Below are 27,718 nucleotides of genomic sequence, written 5' to 3'. Positions count from 1 at the left end.
TGCAATTCAGTGTTTTTTATATATACTTATATATAAGCAAATGAACAAACATAATTTGAGATGGAAAAAACAAGACCCTAGGAAAAAGAAATGTCAACAGGCCCTAGCAAGAGCAAAACTTACAAAAGTTATTTAAAAGGCAAGGGGTTTTCTTTTCCTTGCAGCCTATACATAAGCAGGCAAAAAAGTTGTGTGTGTGTATTTAAAGTTGTTACCATATCCACAAACTTGGTAATATAGTATTTTAACCATCTGTACAAAACACTATTATTGTTTTATAATGACTACTTCCTAAAAAACAGATAGAACATAAACAGATGGTACTCATATACCTATCTAACCTTACAATGAAAATTATATCACTGAAGCCATCATTTAAAGGAAGCTTATTTTTGTCCTCAGCAATACCTTTGAGAGAAAACTGGATCAGAGATGTATTTTTTCAACATAAAACATTTACATGTAAGTTTACAAGAAAGTTTTAAACTCTCAAGGATAAATTACTCTTTATTTTCATAAAAGATGTTTAAATAAAAGCTTACTCAAAACTACATTAAAAAAAAAAAAAAGCCTAGGATAAGGAATTCCTAGTCTATGAAATTATCTACTACCCACCCCACCTAGAAACTAGGTTATTCCAGGTTCAGCTGAATACTTTTATGAGACTTATCAGAGGCACAATCTTTTATTGGTTACAATGTCCCAAGAGCAACTTGTAAGCCCCCAGCAAAGTATCACTGTGCTGGCAAAGAGAATTTACCACAGAGAGGCTAAGTCGTTTTTAGGTTTTTCAAAACTTTAGACCACATTCAACTTAAAACTTCTGAAAACGATCCAACTCTTCCATTCGCAGTAACTGTTTGGAACATATAATGCATTTTTTCCAAGGACAAAATGATAGAACTATTTCTCTACAATCCTGAACAAAGAACAACACAGGGCCCAAAAGACTCACACTCAGTCTTTTTTTTTTTTTTTTTTTAAATCTTTTAAACCCAGAAGAAAAACAAGGTTGCATATACTTCTGGTCATTCTTTGGAAAGACAATTCAAGACAATTCAAGACAACTATACTAAAAAGACCCGGAAAGCTAGAGCTATGTATCATGTCTTAGGCAAAAGTTGTTGAGGGCTAGTTAGGGGTATGCTGAGCTACAGACACTTCTTTAGGGTTTGGCCAACTGGCACCAGGAAGCAGCAGAGATGAAGGATGGTTAAGGGCAGTCATAAGGATTATATCTCAGCTGCTACCTTATCCCTCACTACTCATTCTGACAAAACAGACCTTGCTCTGGGCCATACGGAAAAAAGGATAATGGGAAGCAGATTGGCTCTATCTCTTGTGAAAGAGAAAGCAAGGAGAATTCCTAGTGTCTCAAGACAATACAACTTGACATTCAACTTGCTGACTATGTGTGTGTGTGTGTGTGTGTGTGTGTGTGTGTGTGTGTGTACATATATATACACACACACACACATATATATTTTTTAAAATTAAATTTATTGGGTGACATTAGTTAATAAAATTATATAGGTCTCAAGTATACAATTCAATAATACTTCACATGTATATTGTACTATATGCTCAATACTTAAATACAAATAAATCTCCTTTAGTCACCATAAATTTGACCCTCTTTACCCTCATCTACCTCTCTCCTCCCACTTTCCCACTGGTAAGCACTAAACTGTTGTGTCTATGAGTTGTTGTTTTCAATTTTATATTCCACATACTCTAATAATATGTCTTATATAGAATTGTGCCTAACTGCTTTAGCACATTATTTGTGGCCATGAATTCTGCTTCACATGTTCTACCTACTGTCAACTACAGTTATTTAGTAAGTTAAAAAATTCATTCATATATTAAAATTTAAAAGCAATATTTTTATAACATTTTAATATAGATCTTCAATAAATTAGATTATTTGTAATACTTACTGCTTCAGCTTCTGCTCTTGTCTTGAAAGTAATTACTGCATGAAGTGAAGAGTCATCAATCTGACAATCTTCAATTTCACCATATTGCTTTAAATTAAAAACAAGTATTTTCTCCAAATAAATATTTTTGAAACATCCAAAATCTAATGGTTTTTAAAATATTAAAATACCAATAAATGTAACTCAGAATACATAATAATTCATGGTGATTAACAGAAAAAAATGGTGAATAATTCATTTTGGTACCTGATATTCTAAGATAAATGGTGGTCCTACCTTCCAAATACTACTATTCTACACCTTCTAGAACTAAGGAAACTTATTATTAATTGACCTATTCTTTAAATAAACAATGGTCAAAGACTGAGCTTTCTTACTGTCTTCTATACTCGTTTATTTCTGATCCCAGAATATGCTAAATTCTTTTTAAAACAGAATATTTAATCCTCAGAATATTTTATGAGCTTTCTGTAAAGACAGCAAGGGTGAGGGGAGGGAATAAGAGAACTTAAGTACTTTTCTCAAAGTAATTAAGTTAATTACCAGAATGAGAGTCCAGGTCTTTCGATTCAAAGTTTAACAATAACTGACCCTGCTTTCACTCTTAGTAAAGATTCCTCTAAACCACATATTCTTTTAGGATATTTGCAAGCTAAACATATTAAATTATGCTTGTTTTGGTTTGCTGGATTTTGTTTTTTACCTTGTAGAAGGATTTTTCTACGAACAGCAACCTTTATCATATAAAATTCTAGTCCTTTGTATGTTATTACTAATACCTTTCTTCTTACCAAACATAAAATTATAAACATGAACTTACTCAATATACACGTACTCCATACAGAAAATTTCTGTAGAGCACAGTAGGAGAATGGACTCTAGAATCAGTCGGATCCTTGCTGTCAGTTACAAGCTGTGTAAACTAAAATAAGTTACTCTCTTCACACTTCATTTTCCTCATCTCTAAAACGGATTTAATAAAGGTACCTACTTCAAATAGTCATCTAAACAACTCATAATATAGTGAGTTATATAAGGCACTCGGAATAATACCTCCCATAAAATAAGTGCTCTATAAATTTTAGATTATAATTTTTATCCACTGAGACCAGTAGCTGTTTCTAGACTGACTAGATCGAGAATACACTATTAACAAATAAAATTCCATCTTAATAAAAAAAAAACCTCTGAATGGCCCCTGCAGGGTGTTAAATTTTTCCTTAAAAGTAAATATCAAACGAAACTAAAGTATAGGACTTCCTTCTCTAAAACAGTTTAAAACATTCATTTCACAATACCTGAAGGCCTATTAAGTTTAAGAATTATAACATTTCTTCCAGATAATAAAAAAACAAACAAAAACTCCCTACAGCTTGCTTTTTAAATAACAAAAGATCATCATAGAAACTCTTTGGTTAGATTAATGGGTTTAAATTTGTCATGTCATTTTCATAATTTCCCCCTTTAATATATCCATTATCCCAACAATGGTTATCAGTATTTGTTTTACTGGGCAGTGAGAAAGTACCGCAAAATGAGGAAGAAGATCTTCTCTATCACTCTCTGTAAATGCAGAAATCTCCAATGCCCTGGGACGGTGATCCACAACGGCATGACCAGGTACACCTCGACCTCGACCTCGACCCCTGCCTCGGCCATGAGCTGCACCTCGACCTCTTGAATGAATTCCTCTACCCCGACCAGATGAAAGAATCCCTCGTTTTGCTGCCTACAAGGAATTAGACACATAAGTTAAACATCACAAACAGCCAAGTGATATAAACTTTGTCAGATGAGTCAAACTTTTATATACTCTGACATCATATCCAAATAATGCCCTATAAGGGTCTCATAATTTAGGCTGGGGTTTCATATTTTAAAGTAAAAGCAAATGTAGGCGGTTAATAAATTTAAGAAACAAATCATTAATTTAAGCACTGATTCAAAATTATTAAGTGTGCTTTTTTCTAAGTTCTTATTCTCCAACACATCAGACTCTATCAAAAAAATCAGAGATTCTTGTTTTCTAAATGGTGTTGTTACTCCAGAAGCCACTTTAATACACGGAATCAAAATAGCTACGTACACAATAAATGTATTTTCCTATTTATAATTTCCAAACTGTTTGTTTCCCTACTGACTAGTTACAGTTATCTCAAATTCATCATTCTGATCACTTACAGTAACATCATTATACAACTAATGTTCACAGTAGCTTATATTCCACCACATCACTCTGTATGAATAGCATACCATTCCTTCTTTCCACAAATATTTGATGAGTACTTCCTATGTGTAAGTCCTTACTCTCATGAAACTCAAATCTTAGAGGGGTAAAGAGACATCAAACAACTAAGTTATTTGATTTTATCCATGAGAGGTGACTCAAAAAATGGGGAAATGCTTTAACTAAAGATTTGAACAGATACATTAAAGATGTGCACAGAGTACTAAGATTTGCAATAAATAAAATAGTATGTTAGTTCCTTGAGGATTTCTCCCTACTCCGTTTTATTCTCTACTCAATCCCCAGCACATATAATAGTAGGTGGCGGATTACAGATACTTAATATATGTTCAATGAATCAAAGAAGGAAAAAAGAACAAGCAACACAAAGGTAAAGGAAGTAGTTGCAGCAGGAACAAGGAAACCAAAAGCTGAAAGGAACATGGTACTTCAAAGAATGAATAAAATCCAGTGTAGCTGGACCACATGGGATGAAGAGATGAGGCTGGAGAGACAGGCATAGCCAGATCATGAATAACTTTAAGGACCACATTAAGGATTTTAAATTTTATCGCAAGAACCATGAAAATCAATTAAAACATTTAAGGTGGAGAAGTAGAGTAATGTAATTGAATCAGGATTTAAAATGTTATTCTGGTTAGAGTTTTAAGAACGGAGTAGAAGGAAGAAGAGAACAAGCTGGGATACCAAGCAGTAGACTACTACAGTAATCCCAGCAACTGAAGACAGAAGCTTGGTCTACAGTGGTGGCAATGGATATAGAAAAATAATGCATTTAAGATATATTTGGGAGTAACATGTATAAAACTTAGTAATTAATTGGATATGAATACTGAAGAAAAGGAAGGAATTGATGAAGGCTCTCGGATTTTTGGTTTGGGTAACTGTGTAGATGGAATTTAGGGGCAAAATAAGCACAATTTTGAACACGCTGAATCTGAGGATGTGAAACTTCCAAGTGGAAATATCAAGGAAGCACCACTGCCAAATCTCTGCAAGTATACAATCTCAAGATATTTAACATAAAATAATCCAAAATCCAAATAATAAAGTTCAAAGGGCAAAGATTAATAACAAAGCAGCATATACAAAAGTCTACTCTGAGGAACGAAATGCTCCCTGAAAAGGGAGTCCATGGTCAAATAAGTTGAAGTAGTATTAAATATTTAACATGTAATTCTGGAGATTCACAAATTAAAAGCCTCTAAAAAATCATGTTTAAGAGTCAAAACTCATGTTTAATATAATCTTTTCCAAATTTATTTGGCTTCATAGCTTTTTTCACTAATATCTGTTAACAAAAAAATGGAATGTGTGTGTTGAATGACCACATTCTAAGGAACACTGCATTACTGCATACATTAACTGCAAACTAAAGTTTAGGCATTATATATAAAACAAACAAACAAACAATAGGAATGTTATTCAGAGTTTAGCTATATCAAGATAATCAAAACATAGACTAGTAAACAATACTGGTAATACTATTATTTGTTTACTAAAATTATAGGCCAAAAATTTTTTGATAATTGTTTTTAAAATATCACCAACATGGGCATAAAATCTCCAGAATGGGGAAAATAGAATTTCTATATTAACATAAATCTTTTTTCAAAACCTGTTACTTGGGCAGAACACAAATGAACCGTACCAAGCTTCCAGAGAATGCTTCCTGTGACTGTTAGGTAAAAAAGAGTCCTAAGACAAGCATTAGTGGCTATTAAATGTTAAGTCTTTGATACCTGGATGCTAGTTCTTAATATAAATTTGCACCATGTCAGAAAAAAGATGAACAAGTTGTTAACAAATCTGGAAAAAAAGTATTATTCTAAGGTTAAGCATAAAGTAATAATCTAAAATACAAAAATTATGACATCAAATGACAAGTACCAACTACATTAATGACAATGTTTCTCTGTATTTAAAAACGTTATTCTGATTTTTAAACATCTTTTTGTTAAATGTTAAAAATTCTCATGTATAAGAATCAATTTCACTTGATTTTTCTGGAACTTTTAAGGAAGCTTATTTTTTCTTTCATAAACATCCACAGCACCATCTATAGGCAAAACTTAAGGAAACATGTTCTTCAATACAGTTCTATCACTTAGAAGTCTGGTTCTTATAGAACTCAATACGATATGCTTATTTATGCACAGGCTAGTCCATAAGAATACCTGAAAAGCTTATAATAGGTTTTGGTCAAGGGGAAAGAACAAATCAAAAATAGAAAAGGAACAAAATTCACTATAAGTGGAAGGACTCAGGTGAATAGGTAGAACTGCTGCCATCCCTCATTAAATAACAGATATTCTCTATTAGCTTTGAAAGATTTGCTAACCTCTTCCTTATAGCGACTCTCAATATACATGCCAGAGAATGAAGGGAATATTTTCAAATTAACCACCACAACTACATCTGCTCCTCTTTAGCACACTGCATAGTTGTAATGAAACATACTTCCAGCTGTAATTCTGTATACTTTCTTCTAAGCTCAGTGACTTCTTCTCCAGCTTGCATCTTCTTATATAAATCCAGCTCTGTGTCAAGCAATTCTTTCTGCATCTAGAAAATAGTAATTACCTTAGATGACAATAATTAATATTCTGTATTTACACAAAATTTTTTACAAAGAAGTTTTATACATTTCCATTTAATCTGTACATTTCTTCTCTATCTCCAGTCCTACCTAACAACCTAGTTCAAGCTATCAATCACCTCTGGTCTACATTACTGCAACGACTTCCTAATTTGTTCCTATGTCCACTGATTTCTCTATGCCAGAGTGAGATTTCTATGGATACACCTAACTTTATCAAATAATATAACCACACAAAAGGGGGAGGAGGGGAAAGTAATCCTAGACCACAGTTCTCACTCTATACTCTTAGTGGAATACATTGTGAAGTTATAAAGAAAGCAAATAAATTCTAAACTTTATATTTAGTTAGTTGTTGGAAGTGGTACTGTTGTAACAATTCTGGGACCATTTGAAATGTATTACAGGACTGAGCAAATGAGTACTGTATTGACTGATGTTAGTGGGAACCAAGTTGTCATTATGGGAACGGGGAGATAAAATATGGAATAAGACAAAAGTAAGAACTCTGTGGTGATTAGATCAGAAATACATTATGAACTCATGATTTTATACATATACACACACCAAGTATAATTATTGTATACTGGTTTTTTTTCTTAATCGCTTATCACCATCTGAAATTAACTTGCTCACTTATTTGTGTCTAATGGATTAATCTACCTGAATTTTCTCCCTTTTTAATAAATTCATTTTGTATTGTCAGAATGTTATATCTCTGTTCATTAACACTTTATACCATCAACTCCTTAATAAAGTTAAAATAAATCTCAAACTCCTCAGTCAAGCATGCAAGTACCTGCATTATCTTCAAAGTACCTTATCATGATTGTCCATAACTAATTCTAATTACTGACTTTCCAACTGTAATTCACAGGATTCAAAAGATTAGTAGTTTGCAAGTTTATATTTATTTACTTATTAATGGAAGAAGAAGAGAATGATAGCATACAATGGTCAGAATTTTAGAAAATGTTATAACCTAAAAGGAAAATGAATCTTAAACAATGTAGTGTTTTAATGTTTTTAAAGTAATATGAATAATAATACAAATTAAAATACCTGAGTCTTGGTTTTTATACTTTTTGGAAGACAGCGTCCAGGAGAAGCAGCTTTGACCTCATCTTTCAACTTGGTAATATTTTTTGTCAAAACCTCTAAAGTTTTCATTATTTCTGCTTTATCTTCAGACTTCATTGCTTTGTTTTTCTCCAGTTTTGAAATTAACATCTGCCAGATTTTTAAAAAGAGAAAAATGTGAGATACTTATTCCTACTATTACTAATAAAAACACAGCAAATAAAATATAAAAATAAATACTGCTTTTAGTTTATATATTTATAACAAGGCTTACAACCACTAAGACTGCAGAATAGCAGATTGGTGATGCTAGCTGTCTCAATTAGAGCCGTAATCTTGGTTTATTTTGTAAAGAACTACAGTATTACTATTTGGGTCTCTTAGAACATAAGAAATTCAATTCAATCCCTGAAAAGTTTTCAGTTTGAAAAAATATTAATCATTTTATTTTCTAATCCATTTGTGGATATTACTGCCTCTAAGTAATCCCAGTCCAAATGGAGTCTGTAACCCAGAATAAATCAGAAAAAAAGTTGTTTTTCCTTCATATAATGAGGTATTAGGAAAATGAAATATTTAATTACTTTCTTTGTCACTGTGAACAGTAACTGACTAGCCTAAGAATGATACCCCCAACATTGATAGGAAACAAGGAGATAAACAAGATAATATGGGCTAGAAGAAACCACAGAATATTATAGGTTCTCTTAAGTCAAGATGGTTTCAGTTTTTGGTATAAAGCACTGTAATTTCTCTTTATCAAACATTTTTAAACATAATAAATCCATATATGATCAAGAACCTAATTCAATGTCATAAACTGGAGCAACACTGTACAAAAGAAATACAAGCCACATGAGTTTTAATTTTCTAATAATCACTTTAAAAAGATAAAAAAGATAAAGTAAAATTAATTTAATAATGTATATTCTATTTAACCCAAATATTCAAAATGCTACATTTCAACAGAAATTATTGAACTGTTTTACTTTTTTCTTCATTCTATCTTTGAAGTCTAGTATGTTACACTTATGGCACATCTCGACTTGGAATGGATACATTTTAAACACTCAATAGTTAGATGTGGCTGTTATTGGACAATAAGGACTAGAGGATTCCAAGCATATTAAAGAAGAGTACCTATCTCAACTCCTCGTTTTCATTTCAAGTTTGATAACCACAGTTCCATTTAAACTACTTCAATTTCTAACATTTAATATATGCTCTTCATATCCCCAATACACTCTCCAATGATATAAACTTTACCACTGATAATATTTCAGTTTTACCATTATCAATTGCAGTAAATATGTTTCCTAGGACTACCTATATAGTATAAGATTAAATTCAAAATTGTAACATTTATAAATACATTTTGTTAAATCTGGCTTTAATATTTTACCTTCTGTGTTTCAATGTGCTTTTCTAAAATTTCTTGTTTCCTTTTCCTTACATCCTGCTGAAGTTTTAATGCCTCCTAGAAAAAGGGATCAAAATATTATTAGAATATTTACTTTTTATATTTCCAATAGACAAAATTATAAAAGAAGACAGAAATGGTTGTTAACTGCAGAAGCCTGGCAACAAAAATTAAATGCCAGGTTTTCCTATGTAAAAACTTAAATATGTATGCAAATTTCAAAGATCAGGAGAACCTTTCATTCCTAGAAAAAAACATTTACTGCTACCTTATGGAAAATAAAAGGTCAGTGGCAGCCAACATACTCCTTTTAGTACCATTCTATTCTAAGCACTGAAAAAACACATACATGCAAAAAGCTTTCCTCTATGAAAATTCTGTACAATAACAGCTGTACTTACCTGTTTTTTTTTCTGTGCTTCATTATTATCAACTGCAGGGGTGGAAACAAGTAAAGTTTTTTGTGCAGCCTTCAAAGCAGCTGGATTATACACTGTTTTTGTTAGGCCAGTAGATGTAGATAACACCTACCAATACAAATCAATTTCATAAAAATGTATCAAGCATTCATGATTTCCTAAGTCCTGTTTTCTTATAAAACTCAGCATTAAAGCAGTTTCATCAAAACTTAGCACATTGAACTTAATGTTATATGAATAATAACTAAATCACATTTAGTGATTTTTAAAGAAGAATATGAATGAGGAATAAACTACAATTTTTTAAATTAACACCATATACCTATAGAAACAAATACAATCTAACATACAAAAACTTTAAATCAAGAAAAAACACTGTCATTACTATATCACTGAGAAAATATTAGTTGCCAAATACATTTGTTAGTATTCCTAGTGACTAAAGCAAAACCCGTTCATAAGACATGGCACAAAAAGAAACTGGACCCTGTTTCTCAATTTGCAACTGTTTGTCCCTCATGTTTGCAACTTACAGTTCAGAAATAAACTTTTTGCTTTCTTTCTCCTTTCTTTTGTTAGCCATTGCTCCATCTGCTTCAAATGACCTTATTCCCTGAAGTCCAGCTGAGGTTCAGCACAACCAGTTAAGATCTCTACAAAGCCCTAATCATTTATTTCTTCTACCCAGGTCCTTCTATGAAATTCTAGTTCTACAGCTATTAAAATATTTAATAAAAATGACCTAATATGTTAATTTGTCTATTTCCCTGTCTACTTGAAATAAAAGCTATGTTTCTTTTACTTCTTTGCACTTCCAGTACCTAAATCTTGTTATTAACTGTGAAACCCTGGGCAATTTCAAGTACCTTTCTGGGCCTCAGTTTATCTACAAAATGAGAAAGTTCAACTTGATTATGTTTAATGTCCTTAACAAACCCAAGAGGATTATTTTTTTTCTGGGTTCATTGCTGTATCTTCAGTGCCAGGGTACTTTATAAATATTCAATAAACACTCTGCACTAAATTAAACTGAAATGATGACAGATCTGAGTAGACAATCTTTTCTACACACAAGTCAAGAAAACAAGTGTACAGGCTGCCTTTTTTTATCCTTCAAAAGCAAGTAACTATAGGTTGCATGGGATCATAGGTTACTGGTTCTTAGATGGAGTCTAGGGATACCTTCAGGAAGAGTTCTGAATGCTATAAAAACTAAACATGAAACCATATATGTCAACAATGTAACTTTCCAGAGGAAGAAACATAGCTTCCAGTTTTAATGAAGTTGAGGACATAAAAAGATGTTTTAAAACTACATAAATAGAAGGGTATCAATGAGAAAAGAGCCCTACTTTCTAGCTACTAAAAAATATAAATATCTGAGTGTACCAGAGAAGTTGCAATCTGTACACTACTTTTTAATCATTTATCATTAAATTAGATTAGGGAACATCACAAAGTTTATTAAACAACTCATCACTCACTATTCTTAGTATTCAAGAATGGCTAGCTTCTAAATGAAATAAAACCCTAGAATACTGTATTTGTAAGATTGTATAAGGATAAGACGATAGCTTTAAATGGAGAAATATAGGATAATCTGCTGAAAACAAAATTTAATGGGGTGTTTCATAAACTTTTTTTTTATGAGAGTTCTATTATAACACATAGAAAAATTGTGACCAGACGTCTGTACTCAGATCAGTTGAAAACAATAAATATCACAACCCTATTTTCTAGTTTCAAAATTTTACCATAAAATATTTTATCATAAAAGTTTTTATGATAGTATTTTATCATAGTATTTTATCATAAAAGCTGTGAGAAAGCCAGAAGTAAAGAAATCCATATAATTTGTTCATTTGAGCATTTCTCTACAATTTCGGCAAGTACAAAACACTCTGCATCCCAAAGATATTAACATCATGTATCAGACTAAGTGCTTTTTCAAAGCGAATAAAAGTTATCTGACAAGAGAAGACTCTTTTATTCCTAGAAATATCACATTTCCTTGTTTTATACAGAAAATTCCTCCACTAAAAATAGAATATCAGCCAACATATTTCATTGAGCTTAAAATAGCACTATGAAACTTATTATCAGATTATATACCCCAATTATAAAAAAAAGGGCTGCCAATTATAAGTATAAACACTGATGACTACATGATGTAACCCAATTTAAGAGGCAGGAAGTGTGAAAACAGGATGTCTTAACACAATGAACTATATGATTACAAATATTAATATTTGAATCTATTTGATTCCAGAGTTTAGACAGTAAAGTTTGGATAGCAAAAAATATATTTCCAAAAGATGAGGATATAGTTTTGATAAACGAGAAGAAAATCTGTTAAAAATGTAACCAGCAAAGGGAGGTGATAAACCCAATAGGAAAGATACTACCATTCCAAAGAACACAGCCAAGGCAGCGGACTTTACAAACTACCACACCTTCTTCACTTCCCAAACAGGTTTCTCTATGTGCTGTATTTTTACATATTGACCTTATTTCCGACATTATTTCATTCACTTATTAATTCCAATTGTTTGTGAATTCTTTTGGATTTTCTGCATACACAATCACATCGTCTGAGTAAATATAGTTCTGTTTCTTCCTTTCTAATCTTTATGTCATTTATTTCATTTTCTTGCCTTAATTTACTACACTGCTTAACAAAAGTGATGAGTGGAGATTCTCATTCCTGATCTCAGGTGAAAAAAATTCATTATTCCACTATTAAATACGTTAGCTACAGGGTTTTTTATTTTGCATATACTTTGTCAAATTAAGCAAGTTTCTTTCTATTCTCGTTTTCAGAAAGTTTAACATGACGATATTATATAATGTTTTTCTACTGTGATAATCATATGAGGTTCTTCCCTTCCATCCTCTGCCCCTACTTTATTCTGTTAATGTGATGAGTGAAACTGATTTCCAAATGTTAAATCAACCCTGAATTTCTAGGATAAATCCTACTTGGTCAAGATGTATTATCTTTTTCATATTACTGAACTTTTGCTAATATTTTGTTTAGGATTTTTGTGACTATGTTCATGAGATACTGGCTTATCATTTTCCTATCTTGTAATATACTTATCATGTTTGGTATCAAAGGTATGATGAATTCATAATGTGAGGTAAAAATTATCACGTGCTCTGCTGTTAAAATGTACATCATTAATACTTCTTACTTTCCAAGACAAAAAGCCAATTTCCTAACAAGATAGAGGTTATAATCCATTACCATCTCCTTATCTTATTTCCTATATATAATATTGTCAACCATAATTATTATTGGTACTTATAAAGACAGAAAAGTAGATTTTTCTCATGGATAAGACTGGAAGGAAACAAAGTATTTTGTAATTACTTGCTAGCAAAGAAGGCTATTTCAATTAAAATCATCCAAATATCGTTTTTAAGTAACCAATGTCCAATTGGAATCAAATACAAAAGAAACACTTAGGATGCTTCACAGTCACCCTCACGGTCAGCTGTAACAGGTTTCTAAAGCAGAAGTGCCTTGCTTAAATGTAATAAGACAGTTTCTGAGGAGTTATTAATATAGTAATTGTATGGTCAATTTTTATATTGAGTAAATAATCACCTTTTCAATAAATCTGAATGTTCATTCAGGATAGCCTTTTAGGCACCACACAGATATATTTTGTATAGCAAAACCCAACAAATTGAGAATTCTAGGGAGAACAACATGACTAAAGTTAAATTTATAAAATATTTTCAGGGACTAACAGTTTTATTTCCTTCACTAATACTCAGTAGTTTAAGAGATAAAGGGATTCAAGATCTTGCAAAGAAATATTTTAATGTCAAAGAAAAAAAGGTGTAGAGTCAGTAATCAATTTTTTCCACAAAAGCTTGTTTACAGAAGATATAGCATAGCAAATAATTTTATATAAATCATATTTCTCTGTAAGAAAAATAATCCTTATAATAATCTTGACTGAGTAATCCAGGTAATAATCCTGACAGAAAATCAAAGTCGATAACAATTATAAAAAATTATCATAAATTTCCCTAATCTTTATATTTAAAGTAGCAAAATTACACAGCAAATAAAAACTTAAAAATCAAAGGGTTATTTAAATGACTGCATTTTACAGTTAAGGCAAATGAGAGGGTAAGACTTGTTCAGGATCATACAGAGTGTCAGCTGCTAAACTAACAGCCTAAGTATATGACATGCAACGTTCCTTCAATTATGCCACATAATTTTCCTTTTAAAAGTTCCATGGTATAGATGTTAACATCATGCAAAGAACCAAGATATATTTTTCGATTGCAAAAAAAATACTGCTAAGAAACAATAACATCCTGTAACATATGCTTGATATACCGAAAAGTGATATAAAAACATTAAGTATTCTGTTGGCTTCCCACAATTCAGAAGGGATTTAAGGAGATAATTTGGGCAGTCTAAATGTCTTCCACAAAAACTAACCAGGATAGTATATGCAGATGCCACCTTTATTCTTCACAGATCTCCCTGTAGTAAGCAGAGGCATTCAAACATCATTTGACCAATCAATCACTCTACTCAAACAATTCCAATTTAATAGCTATTGTAATATCTTAATACTTAACAGTATCAATTAGGTTTTAAGTTTCTTCCCTCTTAGCCCTCTCATAAAAATGTAATCTTAGCATAAAGAAGAATCGTGAAAGGGTTTACTCAGTGTTATTTATAGAAAGGGGATAAAATTCTATATTTGTGTATTTGTGCTAGTTTTGAAATCACCCCTGCTTTCAATTAAAAATTTTTTTTGAATAATATTTGATGATAGAGAACATTCTTTTATTCTTCCTGAGACTTCTCGGAATCACTGACCTCTAAGGGCTCCACAGCAAAAATCAATATGGATTAGGGGGGAAGAGATATCACGAAGAATAAGCCAAAATAAAATGCTATTCTTTAAACAGGTTCACTGAGGATGACTGAAAGTTACATACTTGTAACTATTTTCCTTAAAAGATAATTTACAGTATTTACCAAGTAAGTTTTTTAAAATAAGTAACTTATTGCCATTAGTGATTTTTCACAAATTCAGTTCATGATGACCATATTAGTATACTTATACTATCAATTCCAAGTCTGTATCTCTTTTATCCTAAAGCTATAGAAAACCCGCTAAAAAATAATAAAAACAGTAGCAAAACATACTCGAAAAATTTTATAAAAGGTATAGTTAGTACACTTCAATTTCAGAGTCCAAATTTGGCATAAATAGATCTCTAAACATAATCAGGTTTTTAGACCTCTGCAGAACTGCTCAATACTACACTAAGAATAACAGACCTCATATTGTTTTTATTTCTTACATATAATCAAGGATAAACCTAACCAAAGTAAATATTTACATATGCTAAACTTAGTAGCATAAACTAAGCAACACAAATTTAGAGAAAAGGAGAGTACCACAGAAAAATGTGAAGGTTTCACAGAAGAGGTTAGAGAGATTTTCAATCTTTAAAATAATGACTAGAATTTAGTTAGGAAGAGGAAAATACACTCCTGGAAAGTCACCGCCAAAAAAAAAAAAAAAAAAAAAGAAAGAAAAAAAGAGGCAGGAAATAGTAAAGGACAATGAGCAGAAAAAAAGATTTCTTAGGGAAGAAAAGGAAGGACAAAAGCGGAAGTAACAGAATGAAAAAAATTAAGATAATGATGAGCTATGAACCAAGCTAAGTCACTTAGTTGAGGAAATGAAAGTTTCTACAAGGAACTGACATTAAAATAAGTTCGAGAGTAGTATAGTGGCAGTGTAAACTAGAGGAGAGGGATGCCAGCTATGACACTACATCCAGAGGCCAGAAGCCTGAAGATGGTAGACAAAGAGATGTGAACCGCGACACAAGAAAATGACTCTAAAGGCTTTTAGACTGCACTTCCAAAGGTGAGAGCTAGGAGAAATTAATTTACATGGGAAATAATAAATAATCTTAGGCATGTTATACCTAAAGTAATGTTGAGGTGCCTGAGGGAAAAATGTGATATACAGAATGGGGTTCATATTCAAATTTTTAGAATTGCCAAAGTTTAACACAGTGAATAAAAAAATAATAATATACTGAAAAACCAGTGAAGAGGGCAGGTCAGCTATCTCCTGGGATATTTACTTACTACCTATAAAGTCAATTTCCTATGAATATTTCAAAATACCAAGAGCTATGGACTAAAAGAAGAGACAGATTCCAGTCCTAGCTCAGTAACTCATCGTGTATAGATGAACCAAAAAATGATTTCAGCCTTACCTTCCTTTAAGGTGAGGGTACAGAAATGGAAAACATTATCTAATTCTAAAATTCAGTGATTCCACGTACCTCAAATAAGACTAAAGATAAGGGTATTCACTCATACTTAAACAGAAGAAAAAAACATCTACACGGAACTATAAGGTAGGTCCATAAATGGTCTAAAATCAGCATTTGCCCCCATAATTAAAAAAAAATAAATGACTAAATGTATTGTCAGGCTATACATAATAGCTGTTAGCGATAAATAAGAAACTTACATTTACATCATCTTTTCCAGTTTACAAAATACTTTTAAATAATTTTGTTTAATCCTCACAAAACTCTGTGAGCAAGACAAATATTACCACCACCATTTTACCAATGAGGAAAGGTTCAGAAAGAGTAACAGTACTGCCAAATGTCATGCAGTTAGTAAGTGAAGAGCCAGAGTTCGAACTCAGGTAAAATTTCTAATTCATGGCCCTTTCTACTAGGCTGCCAAAGTTTTCAAATTAGATTGTACAGTATCTATAAATATAATAAATCAAAAGAAAAAAACAAAAAGAATGAAGCGCATGGAAAATATAGTAAGCGGCAAATATTAAAATGCTGATGCAGAAAAGTAAAAAAAGGTAGGCAAATATTTTTCTTTTTCAGCAAACGGAAAGCAAAAAGATAGGAGGTAAGAGATACAGATACTATTAAGAAGCAAAAGTTTGGAACTATGAAAAAAATTAAAAAATTGAGATGCCACCTGAAAACATTCATGAAGCCAAGACAAACACATCATGCTATTCTTACCTTTTCAGTTGCTGAAACAGATGGCTTTGATACAAAACCCAACCTGTCCTTCACAGATAACTTAGTTACATTCTAAAAAAATTAAAATGGACATATTCAGTGTTTCCCCAAACATATATAAGTCTGTTGGGACTTTGAACATTCTGATTCTACTAACATATATCGACTACATAAGTATACTGACGTTAATCACAAAAACCTGGGCCTTTTACAAGGACAGAGACAGAAAATGTTTGTGCAAAAAGAAATAGTACACACCATTACTCAACCATGAAAAACTATGATGTAAAATAAGAGGATTGAACCAGGTGATTGTTAAAGTCCCCTCCACTGATACAGACTTATAAATACCTAAGAGTCCCTTATTGACAAATACAAAGTCTGAACATTTTAAATATTAGATTTGAGTAAAATATGTGCCTGCTTCATGAGTTTAAAAATAAAGTCATTCTTTCCTAAAGTATGTTTGTTTTTACAGCCAAATACACTATTCTTAGTGATTATTTGGAATAACAGGATTGGGGATTTTTAAAAAATAATTTACCAATTTACATTCTGCATATTTTTATAGACTCTCGATATATTACTTTGCAGGAATTACCTAGGAAGACTACTTTAATAAGGTGGCATCGATTAGTTAAGGGGAATAGTATATCCTAACTCTATTTTACATAGCAAATGCTGAAGTACCTGGAGACAAAGGAAAGCTAACCTTCAGAGACTGAGGGTGTAGAAATAAGAAACTGCCACTCAAGTATGGAAGGGAGTGGGAAGGGAATGACATATGGAGAAGAAAATCCAAGAGTCAGGAATAAAGTGATGCAAGGTTCTGAGAAAGCTGCATAAGTAACTTGAAACAGTACGCTAAAATCTGAGGTTTAAGCCTTCCCATCCCAAAAGCTTTCAGTTCATGCTACTGCATAATTATCTCTGAAGAGAATTCTAGTTAAGTGAAAGATGATGGGAAAAATAAGATTTAGTGTACTGAACTTCACTTTTCAGGCAGTTTTGCTGAAAAATACCTCCTCCACAAAGTGGAAGAGAACTTGTTCTTATAAATAAGTATTAACTAGAAAGAAGAATTTAAGATTCAAATACTACAGAAAAAGTAGAATGTGAAAACATAATAGCAACAAAAAATTAACAAGTGAAGTTCAAATATGTATAGACTATCCTATTTCTGTATAAAATATATACTATAATTCAAATCACCAAGGGCAATTAATTTACTGAGAACCTATTATGTGACAAGCACAATAATAAGACTTTTCACTTACCTGAGGAAGGTCTGAACTGGCACTCTGAGCTTCTGCTGGTTCGACAGTACTTGAAGGTACTGGACCTAACCGCTCTTTGACTGACTGCTTCACAACAGGTAAAATGGGCTGCTGGACTAAAGGCTGCATTACCTTGGAACAAAAAAAAAAAAAAAAAAGTTAAACAAGCTTATTAGTTCATGAGAATGAAAAGTTACTTGTTACTTATTACTAAATTGCCCATGCAGGGAAAGTCTTAAAAGTACATCTTATAATCAAAACCTAGCCACTTTCCAGATTCCTTCTCTCTCCCTTTCCCTCCCTCTCGCTCATACACACGTGCACACAGTTTTCCTTGCATATAATAACTTATTTATAAAGTAGAGGAAAAAATTAAAATCTACCCCTCATTATTGTTTTTTGAACAAACAGGAGAAAGTTAAATCAAGAAACAAACTGTTGTAAGACACCTCTACTAGCAATGAATCTAACATTACACGGTGATTCACTGATCGAAAGAGAAAGAGGGAGGAAGGGAAGGAAGGATTTCTAAGATGAACCCATAATCTGAGTTTCTGGACTATGTACAGCTACAGTGTACTGAGTGTCTCCTATCCACCAGGGACTGCTCTATATGCTTTCCACATATCTTATAATTGTCTAAACTGGGGATCAACTTCAGGATAAAATGAAAGAAATTAGAAAGGTAAAGTAAACTCCTCAAGTCTACACATCTAACAGTGGTTGAGTCAGGATCTGAACTCAAGTCTACCTGACGGCAATGCCTCTGCTCTTAAACACTATGCTAAGAGCTTTCTAAGAAAAGCATTTAATTGCACACTTACCTTTGGAGAAGTAGTTTGTAACTGCTGAGTACTTCCTTCTCTGTGCCAATAAACCTTAATAAAACGATTGTTTAGCACTGCTTCTGTACTTGATATTGCTTTCTTTGCTTCTTCATATGTTGCAAATTGGATAAGGGCACCTTCAGGATCACCGTTATAGGCAACCTAAGATTTAAAATAAAAACAGTAAATAAATTTCCAAATGAATCTGTTGCTCTATACAGTAAAATTCCTTAACAAATAAAATACTGGTCCCTCTTTACACTCCCTTTAGTCTATATTATTACCTTAGCCTACTTTCAGGATAGAAGAACTGGTAACTGAGGACTGTTCAGAGAATAATGAGCCTCCTCTATATGACTTTTAACAGAGAATGCTCATTGCATAAACAAGCATTCAAAATGTTTGGTTTTTACCCCCAATATTAATACTGACTGAAAAATAATCTCTTATGTCAATGGGTGACTTGGCCAAGATCCAGAGTCAGGAGAAGACCATGAAAATACTTTTAAAAGGAGTGCTCTCTAACGAAAAAATTACAAAAAAAATCCACAGGAAAATTTTCCAAATATGTAATTCTCACAAAAAATATTTCCAAAAGTGTGAGGAAATTTAAGAAAAAAATACAATCATACTTTAAACAAGGAAACAGATTCAAAGAGTATGTGATTCTGTAGACCCATATTAATAAGTAGTAAATACAAGATTTTCACCTCAAAGTTCTTGCTCTTTTAATAATAGCAGTTTTTACCAAAGTGTGGTATATACACTACTGGTGGTGTGAAGCAATACAAAATAAAAATTAAGAACATAAGCTCTGAATTGAACTACCTGACTCAAACCTTGACTGCTACTCTCACAAGAGTATGTGCAAGTTATTTAACCTTTCAGTGCCTCTGTATCTTCTTCCATTAAGTAGATAACACCACACTGTAGTGTTAGAGTCAGACAATAATTTATGTAGAACAGGGAGTAAATAGTAAGCATTCAATAAATACTATAAAGATGATTTTAGGTTGCATTTTGATAATTATACATTACTGGGATTTGAAACAGCAACGCATCAATGTTTAATTAAAATAAAGCTAAAGGGTTTTTTAAAACTTTTTTTAAAAAACATGTAGTTTATAAATAATAATGCGAGTAGTATGCAGATATAGCAAAAGGACTGGTAAAAAGATGAAAAAATAGCAATCTCACAATTAAGAAAACACAAATTGAACAGTGAGATATTATGTTTCACCCCTTAGCTTTGAAAATTTTTTTAAATTTAATATTACCAGTGTAGTTGATTTTTGTGTGAGGAAAAAATTTTCTGAGAACTCTTTTGTCTAGATCTAAATGTGATAATCAAAATGAATTGCCATAGAAAGATATTCAGAGTCAGCTGAGGTTAGGTAAATAACTACAGGATAATATGTGTACTCTGGGTCTGTGTATTTTAAAATATATATGTATTTTTAAGTTTGTATATTTGTTGATAAGTAGATACAGAAAAACAAAACAAAATTCTAAGATGTAGTAAATTATTATTAACATTGTAATTATGTGAAAATTTGGGGAGAGAAATGTGAGAGACAAAGAGTGGAAGGGAAAACATTTTCTTTAAATTCTATATAAATCTTTATTGTCCCACTCCAAATAAGTATGTATTTTTTTCATCTATTACTTTTATAATATTATTTTTTAAGTGCCAAGAAAACAAAAATTTCCCAATTATCAACTTAACCTATACTCTCTAAAATTTATTTTTATCAGATGATGATGGGAAATAATTTTAATTGAAAAGGATACTATACAAACTGAAAGAAAAAAAGAAGCCCAACATTATTTCAACATATATAATATAAACTTGATACTAAATAACCTCACCAGTTTCATGCACCCAAGCCAATAGTCTAATTTTACGTGTAGTCAAACACAAGTTACACTGACATTTATCTTGAAAGAAGTTCAAAAACGGTAAAGGAAAAAGTAAATGTTTAAGCTAATTATGGATTACATGGTATTTGGGCCCCAAAAGTATCTGTTAAATGCATCCCAACATAGAGAAAGCTAAAATAATCTGACTAGAGCATTCTGTTGTAATGACTTTGAGAAACTAAATAAATAAAAACTACCGTAAGATTAGATTTTACCAGTATGATTATTTAACTTTGCTATAATTTTATAACCTCTATTAGGTAAAAGGTGTATAATATGATCAATCAAAACTCCTGCCTTTTCAAAGTCCGAAAGTTATTCAAAATCACATTTTTTTTTCTAAAATATAAAGTTTCATTTCACATCCAATTGTCTAAATTTAGAATATTACCAAATTTTCCATATTTTTTCATAAAAGCATTTTTCTCATTACATGAAGTTCTCTCCCTAAATAATTAAGCAAAGACAACAGAATCATTTCATAGTTCTTACCTGTAAGTTAACCAAGGTTCCGAATCGACTAAAATGCTCATTGAGTTTGCTGATATTATTTAATTCCGGAGGAACTTTTCTAAGTTCAAGTTTGGTATTTTCATTTCCAAACTGAACTTTTTTCTGGAAACCTGGGCTGTTTGTTCTATTAAAATTTGGTCTGTAACAAAATTCAAGTTAAATTAATACATTCATTTATAAATCTTAACCACTATCAAGTACGAAGAAATAAAATCTTATAATTTAAGTTCCTTTTTTTTTTTTCAACATTTAAACTACTGGTTAATAATGGAAATTTAAATTTTCTTCCAAAACAATGAAGTCTCCAAATTAGCTGTGTTCACATCTTTTATGGAAACCAAGTGAGAAGGGTCCTTCCATATCGCTTGTTACTTGCCATTTTCAATCCACTTCTACATAAAACTCTTAGCAGGAGAGGTCCTAGCATCTTTTCAGTCAATTTGCATCTATAACCTTTGTTCCAATTCTGCAAAAGCCAGCTTACTGAAATACATCTTATCTTAAAATGTTATTTCAAAGGTAAGAATGAATGTCTCGACTACTTCCCAACTTAAAAAAAATGTCAGGACTATATGTCATACATTTGACACTTAAAAGGACAAAACTATGGCCCAGAGATTACACTGCTTACCCTAAAGCACAGAATTAAAGGCAGAGACAACTAGAAATCATCTATTTTTAAATGTTAAAGCTCTAAAAGTGTTATCTTAGTCTCTCCCCAAGCATACAAATTTATAAATGAATTATCATACACACTCCAATATTCTGATTCCTTACTACTTTCTCTGAAGCCTTTCTTTGACAAGTTCAGTGCCTATCCAGCCTCTCCCACCCTGAAAAAGATCCCTTTCCAGCTCTTAGCAGGAATTACCCACACGCTAAAGCCTCCTCCCAGACCTGACACAAATTTTCTTCTCTACTAAGGAGCTCATGACTATCCATTACATAGGTAGTATTCAATGGCATCTATAACATAAGGAATAATTTTTGATAGGTGGGGGGAGGTGGAAAGAGGAAAAACTGTGTCCTCAACCACACCTGAAAATGCCTTCCAAGTTCCAGACAACTAATAAAATTTTAGAAAACTTACACTTTAGTGGAGGACTGTCTACAGAACAAAATCATATAAATTATATTTTGAAAAACAGTATAGTCGTAATAATACTCCAACTACCCATCAAAAATTACAGCATAATAATATTCCTCAATTTTCCCTGCCAGCTTACTTATCAAACCAAGTCTTCTTTGTAGTAACTCCAGGCTCCCCAGAACCAATGGTTCTTTTCCTTGACTCTGAATCCACTACTATCCTCATACTGCTTTTATTGGGAGGTTTTTCTGTTTGAAAAGAAAATATAAGAAAACATAGATTAATATTTTGTTTTTATCATAGCTATTTCCTTAAATTCATACTGAAACAAAGTTCTGACTTTTTCTCCAAATATATATTTCAGAAAAAAATATATAAACATACATTCAAATATAGTAATCTAAGGGATTTTAACTTATTCCAAATTCATTTCAACCTAACTAAAGAAGAATCTCAGTAATTCTCACATGTCAAATTACATTGACTCCGTGGGCCACTTCTCTGGGAAGGCAGGAGGTAAAATCCATGTCACTATTCCCCCTTTGCCATCATCCCTGCCACAAATATGACCTTAAAGAATTGATAACTCGAGCTGTAATTGAAGTGAGCTGCTTATTTAAATATCGACATATTAACATAATTACAGCATACCTGATTTTGAAAAGGTAAATAGTCAAGACTGAAATGTAGTGCCACAGAGCTAAAATATCTGCTACTGTCAACATTTTACATTTACTTAGTTGATACAGTACATTTAACCTGTTACTCCCAAATGACACCGACAATTAAAATAGGCAAACCTTAGTCCACATAGAAAAATATAACTTTAAAATTCTTTTTAAAGATGAATAAAGTAGTTGTAGAAATCTATTTTTTAGCATTTCTAAACACATAACTAACCAAAAGAACTTAAGATCGGTTTCAGCACAATCTTTCTCACGGCTACAACTATGACCTCTACTATGCAGGAGATCACATCACTCGATCTCTCCATCACATGTAAACTCTGCTCTGAGGAACAGTCCTAAATTCCTAACCTCTTGGTTTTCTCTGGCCATCTTCTGCTTTCTACAGGTATCCTAAAACTATAAACGAATTATCTTCCTATTTAAAGTACTTTTCAAATCTTAAACATCTGTAGTAATGAAACTACCATTTTCCCAGTCATTTGATTTCTGACTTGCCCACATCCCTTCAATTTATCTTAGCTATATTTCCTCTCATTTCCTGCTGAGATAATGTAGGTATAAATATGCATTACTTTTTACCTAGTCTACCGTCCTGAGCTTCTACTTCCAGATTCTCCTGCCATCAACCTATCCTATATAGAGCGCTACCAAAATCAGTGCTCCAGAACCCTGTTGCTTCTAAAACTGACACTTCCCATCGACCTTTAAACAAGCTCAAATTACTCCATTTTTAAATGAAACTTCCTAAGACCACTTTCCTCTCTTGCGACAGCCATTTCCTATGAGATGCCTACACATGCTAAATAACTTTGATTCCTTAATACCCACTCATTTACTAATCCTCTGAAATTGGCAGTTGCTCCCACTATTGCCCTTAACTTGCTCATGCTAAAGTAGCTGATGTCGTAACTTGTTGCTTAAACTTATGACTATATTCCAGCTCTTCTCTTACTTGACTTCTCAAGAGCATTTAATGCTGCTGATCATCTTCCCTTCCTTCTTAGATATTATCTTCCCTCGATTTTCAGTACTGCCTGCTTTTGTCTCTGCCTTTTTGGCTTCATTTTCTCAGTGCCTTACATAAGCTCCCTTTTCTCTTGCCCACTGCTTCAGTGATGGCATTCTCCAGGGTATTAACATGAGCTTTCTAATCTCGCTATACATAATCTCCCCAAGACATCCTATCTGTTGCCATAGCTTCATTCATCAGTTTAGTGATTCTCAAGGGGGAAGGAGGGACTATTAGATATAAGAGAATGGCTTTTGGAACCTATGTCATCAGTCAGGCTTTCAGATTTGGGTATGCCTCCTTCCATCTTTCTTTATTTTGCACTACACTAAATGGCAGAGAAGATTAAGAACCATTGTTCTACATGCTCATGATTCCAAAATCTGTATTTTCTAGCCAGCTGTCTCTTACAGACATTAGATTTCCAGATCCTATCTCACCTTTGACATTTTTACTCAAATGTCCCAAGCACACAACAAATTAAACACTTCCAAAACTAAATTTATATCCTACCAAAGCAGTTCTCCCTCTCAATGAATATTATCATCTGCCCAATTTCCAGAGCAGAAACATGGTATATTTAATCTCATCCTCTCCATTTACCCCCATTCTAAGTTCTACAATCCAGTAAGATACAAGGATTGTCAATTCTTTCCACTAAATTTAAATCGTTCACTTCTCACTGTTACTCCCCTAGTCTAGTTACTATCACCTCTTCTCTAGAATTCTTCAAATGTCTTTAATTGGCCTCCTGCTCCCTCTGTTCCAGTCACAAAGTTCTTCCAGTTTCTAAAAGTATTTTAGGGTATATATGTTTTATCTACTCCCTTTCTCTGGCTAACTCTGACTTATCCTACACAACTCTACAACAGATCAGGTGGAAATAACCAGTATCTAGCATGGGTGATGTTCACAGTGCAAGCTGCAGTTTCTTTGTCCAGTAGTATGTTTATAACACCAGTTCTGCAACAGAATTTTTGACTTTTCTCTGCCTGACAAGTCTGGTTCACTGGCCCTTTTGAAGAGTCTTTGAGCTATCCAATGTCCAATTTTACTTTAATGTGTTCAGATTCACTAAAAGAGGCAGTGATGTGTTTTTCCTCAGCAGTGGTGCCGTGCTTGCTCCCATTCATCTGTAGTCTCTCACTCAGATTCTCTTTTATTGTCACTTATTTAAAAGAAGGTTAAAAAAAAAAAAAGAAGTCAAGTTCCTCTGGGTATACAAGAAGGAAATGTGTCTATTATTTATGTGTACTGTGTTCCCCACCCCAATATCCTTTTAATAGTTTTTCCGCTTAAAATTTTCAGCACTGGTTTTGTTGAAGGCAAATAGAAAACGACTTGGCCCTTCTTCCTACCCATCTATAAACAATCAAGGGAGCATCTATCAAATTTTCACCTCCTTAAAATCTGGAAAGAACTATCATCAGGACTCTAGGTCACATTTATATTAGTAATTCCAAGGCATCGAAGGGCCTAGATTTTTTCATTCGTTTAATAATGATAACCTCCCATAAAGTTTAAAGTATAAAGCATAATAATATAATTATCACATAATAGTCTATGACAAATTTAAATTAAGGGCATCTGTAGGCTATTAGAAACACATAATTATATAATAAAAAAATTAAACAAGTTTTTAATTATGTATGTCACAATCTATGACATTAAATTTCAAACCAAATGGGCAACAGATGAGAACATTCTGGAGAGAGGGGGGACTAAAAAAAGTTATGGAGATAGAAGTACAGGTAATCCTCAATTTAAATGAGTTGCTAAATCGGTTCTGTGGTACATGAAAACAATGATATTAATAAAGAATATATTCCTAAAGCAGCTCAGAAAAATAGTATGTGATGTATCTAAAGAACAGTACTAAACACTATGTATTCTATGGGAAAAGGCGTTCTAAGTAGGTATACCAGATATTCATCTCTCAACAGGGCTACTTCCTATAACTTGTAATTATGCATGTGGAGCTGAAATTATCACAACTCCGACCTCCACACACTAAGATTTATGCACAAGGGAAAGTGTATGATCCTTCTTCCTTCTCTTATCACTGCCAAAAAATTGATCTAGCGTTGAAATGTGTCTAATAAATGTTGATCTGTAGTAGCACATATTTATGTAACTCCAAAAGAGCAAGATAAGAGACAACTTGATGTGGGAGTTCTAGTGAGAGCAAGGACTTCTGGTATGATAAAAAGAAAATAAGTGTTAAATAGTAACCCAAAGAAAGAAGGGGCTTTCTCTAAGCTAGCCAGGTAGGAGAGACTCAGGAGATAAACAGCCGCAAACTGGAGTGGCTACTTTTCAATTACAAGCAATTTTATATTCCTTACAAAGAAACTGTTAAAAATGTTTTTGTCTATCATTGTTAATAATAGTTATTAGAATGTCTCAAGAAGAATTTAAAAGAGGTGAAGGAAAGGAGACATCCATATGAAATGTCGTCAAAAAGGATACAAATTAAATTAGGTATAAATGAAAATGATCCTCACACCTCCAACACAAAAAGTTCATGGAATACTCAAAGTAGATGCTCAGAATCTGATAGTTTCCAATGAACAAACAAAAAAATGCAAAGTAATCACAAGTTTACTAAACCACATTAATTATTGTTACTTATTTAATTTTTGCTTACTTTTAACATGTTAGAATTTGATATTAGTTTGCTTCTAACGTTTTAAGCAAAAGAAGTTATACTTTAGAACATGATTCATTAGCTTTTAAAATTTTCTTAGAGGAGACAGACTTTTTAATGAAATTTCTAAATGGGAGAAGATAGAGTTTAGTCACAAGAAAATTTTAAAAGCTAATGAATCACATCCTAAAATATAACTCCTTTTGCTTTAAATGTTAGAAGCAAACTAATATCAAATTCTAACATGTTAAAAAGTAAACAAAAGTAAAATACACATCAAGCATAAGTTTATACAGCTAATTTCATTATCTCAACTATGAAAAAATCTATCTTTAGGAATTAAAGCAAAACTCTCAAGAGTTTAAATGAACCTATTATAACTGCATGCGACAGAAAATAATCCAACGAAAGCTACCTTAGAAGATGTTAGTTTTGTGAAATTGCTCTCCCCTTGGGTGGTAGAACAAAGTGTCACCAATACACACATAGGGAATCACACATCACCTTTTCTCTCAAGGGAGACCAAAGGATCCAAGAAACAAACATAAACACCATCCCTTACTCAACCCCAATAAATGAGAGACTGACTGTTCTTCATAAACGTTTTGTCACTCTTGATATCATAAAAATGATAAGAAAAAAAGGTTAATCATAGTACCTCTGGGTGGCAAATCCATATCTCCTGATGTCAGTCCTATCAAGTTAGGCCTTTGTGCATGTACTCTATGTCTATACATAGGTCTGGAAGTGTTTGTTATGCTGGGGGCCTCAGGATTGTAGCCATCTGTGTCATATGTATCTGGTAATACAAAAACTGTAATTAAAAAACAATTATAAAACGCCATAATTTTTCTATATTGACAACAGAAAAAGTAAACTATATATTACCAATATATAACTAATGTATTTCACATGTATTAAAAATTGTTTTATAAAAATAAAAATGTTAATAAAAAGAAAATATAACTTTAACTTTAAAAA

At 32.2% G+C, this 27,718-nt stretch overlaps 1 protein-coding gene across 18 annotated transcripts in view; it reads right to left on the bottom strand.

Moving 5' to 3' along the window:
• RBM26 (RNA binding motif protein 26) overlaps window positions 1-27,718 on the bottom strand; it is a 78,967-nt gene that overhangs the window by 15,742 nt on the left and 35,507 nt on the right. For 10 of the 18 annotated variants that reach the window (XR_004953394.1, XR_004953396.1, XR_004953395.1 and 7 more), the window contains exons 9-20: window positions 27,396-27,551; window positions 22,529-22,640; window positions 21,282-21,441; window positions 18,867-19,031; window positions 18,043-18,174; window positions 16,766-16,837; window positions 9,689-9,814; window positions 9,270-9,344; window positions 7,850-8,017; window positions 6,649-6,753; window positions 3,469-3,669; window positions 1,941-2,027 (exon numbers count right to left, since the gene is read on the bottom strand). Coding sequence is in view for 9 of the 18 variants with exons in the window: in XM_036228884.1 (XP_036084777.1) it covers window positions 1,941-2,027; window positions 3,469-3,669; window positions 6,649-6,753; window positions 7,850-8,017; window positions 9,270-9,344; window positions 9,689-9,814; window positions 16,766-16,837; window positions 18,043-18,174; window positions 18,867-19,031; window positions 21,282-21,441; window positions 22,529-22,640; window positions 27,396-27,551 (1,559 nt within the window). In the remaining 9 variants the exon portion in view is untranslated. The remainder of the gene's footprint in view (window positions 1-1,940; window positions 2,028-3,468; window positions 3,670-6,648; window positions 6,754-7,849; window positions 8,018-9,269; window positions 9,345-9,688; window positions 9,815-16,765; window positions 16,838-18,042; window positions 18,175-18,866; window positions 19,032-21,281; window positions 21,442-22,528; window positions 22,641-27,395; window positions 27,552-27,718) is intronic. The other 8 variants (XR_004953399.1, XM_036228879.1, XM_036228882.1 and 5 more) reach the window with 4 other exon arrangements.

Source organism: Rousettus aegyptiacus, unplaced genomic scaffold, assembly GCF_014176215.1.
Source record: "Rousettus aegyptiacus isolate mRouAeg1 unplaced genomic scaffold, mRouAeg1.p scaffold_m13_p_11, whole genome shotgun sequence".
NCBI lineage: Eukaryota > Metazoa > Chordata > Mammalia > Chiroptera > Pteropodidae > Rousettus > Rousettus aegyptiacus.
The sequence above is the reverse complement of the archived record's forward strand: the minus strand, read 5'-3'. Positions and strand labels throughout refer to the sequence as shown.